This window comes from Arachis duranensis, chromosome 7, assembly GCF_000817695.3.
Source record: "Arachis duranensis cultivar V14167 chromosome 7, aradu.V14167.gnm2.J7QH, whole genome shotgun sequence".
Taxonomy (NCBI): Eukaryota; Viridiplantae; Streptophyta; class Magnoliopsida; order Fabales; family Fabaceae; genus Arachis; species Arachis duranensis.
In genome coordinates, this window is record NC_029778.3 from 57,264,611 (window position 1) to 57,270,728 (window position 6,118).

At 34.8% G+C, this 6,118-nt stretch overlaps 1 protein-coding gene across 1 annotated transcript in view; it reads right to left on the reverse strand.

Moving 5' to 3' along the window:
• Positions 1–4,690, reverse strand: part of LOC107459150 (probable pectin methyltransferase QUA2) — a 5,508-nt gene extending 818 nt beyond the window's left edge. Inside the window, 9 exon segments of the mRNA XM_052252023.1 lie at positions 65–203; positions 684–816; positions 819–968; positions 1,091–1,266; positions 1,407–1,620; positions 1,947–2,187; positions 2,623–2,755; positions 2,845–3,719; positions 4,321–4,690. Coding sequence (XP_052107983.1) covers positions 65–203; positions 684–816; positions 819–968; positions 1,091–1,266; positions 1,407–1,620; positions 1,947–2,187; positions 2,623–2,755; positions 2,845–3,554 — 1,896 coding nt within the window. The 5' untranslated portion in view covers positions 3,555–3,719; positions 4,321–4,690.
• Between the last annotated feature and the right edge of the window lie 1,428 nt (positions 4,691–6,118).

Genomic DNA, 6,118 nt, shown 5'->3' on the forward strand with positions numbered 1-6,118 from the left:
AAAGGGGGGGGGGGCGGAAATTCCCATGGACAAGTAGTAAAATCCGAATATTTAGTTGACATACCTCTGGGCGAAGCAATCTGTCAATTTCAATGAACAGATCAAGCATAGTGCATCTGCGGGGCTTGGCGAATTCAAGGGATAAAAGTCCTGCTGCATGCACCAAGTCATAGGTTCTAGGGTATGATGGAAATGCCTCACACCTACAAACCACCGAAAAATCATGTTTGTACAGAAACTACAATTTGCTGAAAACTATTCTTCATAAGAACTTATCAAAATCCTGAGCAGTGCTGGTAATTGGAAAAAAGTTTTTCAAAAAGAATAATGCACCATGTAAGAATTGATTTGTCTGTTATAATGAAGTCTCACTAAGGAAGAATTCAGCAGTGCATCTAAACCAGATGCAGCCAATAAAAAGGGATTGATGGAAGAGAATCACGATATTCACATTTAGAAATGAGAAATGTTAGGGGCAAACACTTTTTAACAATATTAGCCAATACTTTGAGCTAACACTTTATTTTTATACTATTAGGATTTAGGATTAAAGGTTTAAAATTTAGTATAAAAATACCTTTGTAGGCCAAGTGTTAGGTCAAAGATAATAAATTTTGTTAGTCATGTAGTATTGCTCTTCAAGAATAGCTGAATAAGAAGAAAGGTAAGAGAGATTAAAATACCAATCATGCAGAATGCCAACGAAACCTCTGTCCTGGATCAAAGGAAGATGGTTTGGCCCACTCATTGAAACCACATTCATGACCCAGACAGACTTTTTAGCTTGCAGCAATGCCAAATTGAAACCACCAAACTATTCCTGAACATGTTGTAAGGAGGTGAAGGGTCCTCTTCGCCCGGCCTCTTCGGATGGTCAGAAAATATTAAAGGTGACAGGAGCGACCAATAATTGTTGACTGCTGTTTTCCAGCTATCAGTGTCCTCGGCAAGTTCATCAGACTGCAACCCTGACATATTTAAACATGGACAGTGTAAGTCCAACATAACTATTCGATTCGGCAAGGTTTTACAATGAAATCACTTTCCCTAAGAGCTCAATAGATAAGAGTTTGAAGACAGTAACAATTACCATGGACTGCAAGCTCGTTCTTGTTCAAGTTAGCTCGAGAAGGCCATGCTTCCCTTTTTTCAATTGGAATCCAACGGCTATTCTGTGTTCCTCCTATGCAATTTTGCAGTACTCGATAATATGGAGTCTCTATATCATGACTTTTACCACACAAAGAAGGACCAGAACCAGGCTTTCTGGTTGTAAAAATAGGCAATGCTAAGAATCAGGACCATGTTGAAACGGTAAGCAAATGCATACACATGGCATAAAATCTATTTACCAGAAACCGCTTCTAAGGATATGGAAATCGTAAATGCATGTACTGTATTGTTACCTTGAACTATAGCAACTCTTTTTACTAGTTTTCTTCCATACGGCAGTTTCATCTTGCTGGGACAACATTTCCCAGCAAATACTTTGTGCAAAATCCTGTACAAACTTCCACCTTTTCTGACTCTCTTTGTTTCGAGCATTTGTAAGTGGCGATGTCCAGACAAAGTATCCACCAGGTCTTAGAAGCCTATCAGCCTCAATCAAGAAAATGCCACCTATACCAAGAATTGTATATCAATAACATTACAAAGTGCCAGGAAATGAACAAAATCCAACATAAAAGTCATGATCCGAAGCTGTAAAAAATCATCAGATTCCCAGTTCCAACGTCCAAAATGGATAGCCAGCCAAAAGCTTATTAATGAATCAAACAAAGGATTTCAATTCAAACGTGACTTTATTTTCTTCTTCAAATGACATTGAGTAATGAATTATTTAGTTTTGAACCACATAAAAATTCTAGAAATAAATGTTTCTGGAATAAACATAAAAGAAGCACTCATCAACAAAAAATAGCATGGGATGAAAATATGAAAGATACCTTTCTGGTCCCAATCAATGCCACATCTTGCACAGTGTAACATATCAAAGGAGAGCGATGGATATGGCAACTGTGTTGAAGTGAAAGAAGCAACCATGGCTGGAAGACCCCTCTCAAGTGTAAGCTGAACTTGACTTCCTGAAGGCTCAAAGTTTGCTACGCACATCGTCAAAAGTTGACTCTGAAAGAGGTGCGCACCAAAGCTACCATAGCCACAGCCAATATCCAGTATTGTTCGAACCTAAAAATTTTAGATATTTTAGGATGCTAATATCTCAATAAAATAACATTTCCGGCGCATAACAGTGCACACTATGAACTCGGTTCAAACTCAATGCCATCGTAAACTATCAGCAATATCTAGCAGAAGTCCTATCAAGATCAATATAAGGTTATCATTTCAACATTCATTGATTATTAAGTGAAGATAACAATGAGATCCTTAATATATAAATAATTTTAATACTATTATTGTTAGAATCAGCTTAAAGTCGTCAGAACACTGTCTTACTCAGCACACTTAAGTAGCAAATTAGAGGCAATTAAGTATGCTGAATTCTATTTAAGCATGTGTCAAACTAATGAAATACAAATACGATGGATGAAAGTACCGAAAAAGTTCAGGCAACAAACACTGAATCTATCCATTTCAAACAGATAGGACAAATGAATTTACCCCGGCTTGTAGGAAGCTAGACTCATTTCTAAGTCCAATCATTTCCGCAATTTGATGCGAGTAGTCTTCGACGCCATCAAACATGAGAGAAGCGGAGCGAAAGGAAATTTGCTCTTCATCAAGCATCATCATCCTGCATCCACAAATGAAAATTTCAGTACCCCAAAGATAGCATCATTACCATATAACATCAATCACCTAAGCCAATATAACATCAATCACCTCTTTGTCAAGCTCCCAGAAGAAAGAACCTCCTGTGCAGTGATTTTCACATTAGCTACCCATATAACATCTCTTCCAGTAGGCCACCTAAGCGGAATCTTATAATTCACCGGCGTAAGCACCAAACAATTTTGCCTGAGCTCGCGGCCACATTGCCGATCAAGCTTATTGCCATCAGAATTTCCCAAAGCCAAGTTCTCAGAAACATTAAAGCAAGGAACATAGTTCTCAAACTCCTGAGAACAAAATTCCAATTCCTTTAACTTCGCTGGACCGCGAGTAAACTCACCAATATCCAACAAATCCGAAACAAGCCTCTCTTGGAGCCTCCTGTAACCATGGTAAACATGACCCCTCGACGAGGAAGAAATAGACAATGTCCACCAAAAGGATCCAGTAAGTGCAAGAACAACTATGAGCAGCAAACTGAACTTCAAGAAATGCAACAAGTTAAGCCGACTTCTTGGGGACCCAACAATGAATGGATCAGAAGCAAAACCATTGTCTGTGATGTTGCCATATTTAGAAGGTGAATTGTTACTATTATTACTATCTGCAAAGAGCAGCCTCAAAGGGAATCTAAGCGATAAAGAAGAAGGGCTTTGATCTGAGGGAGCCTTTTTATCCAAATCTTCTTTTTCTGTTTTCTCTTTGGATTGGGAATCAGGGATCTGAATCCCAGAAACACCTCTCTGAAGAGGTCTTGACATTGATTCAATGACCAAACCCAAAACAGTTGCAAAAAGAAGCCTCAACTACTTAAATAAATGCTATATGGTTAGAACAATATATGGATGGATACACTAAGAAACCAATGGAAGTGTGTTATTTCAGCACCATTCACCATTGCCACTAGCGCAAACGCAAACCTGAAACTAAAATTAATTAATTAATAAATAAATTAGAGAAACCGTGTGAATCTTGAAGTTGTTCAATCAGAACAGAGTAAGAGTACTTTCAAAGCAAATTCAGAATATTTTGAAATAAATAATTGTTTTATACAATTATTATTTTTTTAGTTTCACGTAAGAGAATTAAAAACAAGGGAGTGAGGACAAGGAAGAGCATTAATTAAATCACCGCACTAGATCCCATCACGGACCACCAGTGCTGAAATGGATATGTACCAACAATCATAAAAACCAACCCGTCAAAAACGTTGAAAATTAAATAAAAATAATAATAACAACTTGACTACTTGAGTTGTAATCAAAAGGTAAAGTTTTGGTGTTATGAGTTGGTAGATATTAACAGAACAATGATAGAAAATACTTTTGCAGTTGACGCTAGCAAAGGTAGTTCAACTTCAAAAGTAGTAACTGAATTTCAAACTCCTTTCATTTGACAAAAGAAGGACGAATTCAGCTTCAGTACGATCTAACATAAAGAGAAAAACGCAAAACCAATTTGGTGTGAGATCAGATCAAATGAGAAACAGAAGAAATGAAAGGAGAAGTGAGTGAGCAGAACCACTACCTCGTTGAGAGAAAGAGAACGAGGATGCGTGTGAATTTTGTGGTGCTTGTTGTTGGGTTGTTTTGGGTTGCTTGTGGCACAAATTTACAAAAACGAAGACACACAGCTCATGATGTTCCCTGCTCTCTCCTCTGGCTCGGTGTATATTATGGCTTTGGGTTTTGGGTTCATTCTGTGGGATCAGTGATTGGTATTTCTTACTTTCCTCTCTGTGTTTTTACTGTCTGTCTCTCCGCACACGCTTTAATATGTGGAATGATTACGGTGCTTAGGAAATTAAAGGGAGAGTAAAGGGAAAACTGACAGCACTGAGACAGTGTGTCAATGAGCATGAACCAGATTTTGTACTGATTCGATCGACACCCTGACAGACGCTGCTTTTTCGGCTTAATATATTGTAGGAACAAGGAACGGCTTCTTTTTTATTTAAATAATTTTTTAATTTTTTATTTTATATTATTGTAAAAACAATTATATTTTTGTGGAGATTTTTTTTATTTAAATTAATAAAATATAACATTTATGAAAACAATTAATCTCAAAATCTAAGTCATTTAACCTATCAAATCCAACCAAATAGTTTTAACTTAATTCACCTCCACGCATCATTATTTCTAACAAATTTTTGACTTAATGCACAAATATAGTCTTTTCATCTGGATTTCGTTTTCTATTTGAAAATTTTCTGCATCTTCTAGATTTTCTACATTCTCTTTCTTTTCTATGTTTTCTTTATTATTTGCGTTCTCTTCATTCAAGATCAATGCTCTTTAATCTGAATTGAATTTGAGGATTAAATTTTTTGAAACAAGTAGTGAAATCAGTTTTGAACAGGTATTTTGATTCAAGTTTAGACTATCAATTGAACCAAGACGAATTGAATTATAGTTTTGAATCGAATCAAGTGTTTGAGGTATGGTTCGAATATAGTTAATGTAGTTCGTTAGTAGTTTATGATTCTGTAGTTGAACAATTGTGGTATAAAACCTAAAACAAAATTTGTGTTATTGTTAAAAAATTTCGGTGTTATTTATTTTGATAAGTTCTTCGTAATTGAAAACTCTTCTTCTTCCTCCTTCTTATTTTATGATGATTTTCCTTCTTCTTTTTCACCATCAACATCTTTTTTTATTATTAATCTTTTCTTTCTTATTTTACCTTCTCATGTTTCTTCTTATTTTACTCTCTTAGCAAGAATAAAAATAAGAAAAAATCAAATAAAGAAAAAAAATGCATAATGATATAAAATTACAAGAAAGATGATGAACATACATTCATTCAACTAAATAAAATTGCAATACATTACAAACATGTTCATTCAAATCTAATATGAGAAGTAATATTCCTAGGAGGAGGAGGAGGAGGAGGAGGAGGAAGAGGAGGAGGAGAGCAATACAAAAATATTATTGTGTTTTTTAGTAAAATTTCGGCGTAAAAACTAATAAATTTATGTGTTATTGTTAAAAAATTTTGGTGTTATTTATTTTGATAAATTCTATATAATTCAAAACTTTAACTCTTCATCTTCTGCTACTTTTTTTTCCATCTTTTTCATCATCATCATCTTCCTTTTTTCTTATTATTCATCTTTTTCTTTTTGATTTACCTTCTCATATTGCTTTTAATTTTACTTTATTAACAAAAATAAAAATAAGAAAAAATCAAACAAAGAAGAAGAAGAAACATATAATGCTACAAAATTACTAAAAAGAGGATGAACCTACATTCATTTAACTAACTAAGATTTCAATACATTACAAATATATTCATTCAAGTCTAATGTGCCAATGTTCCTAAA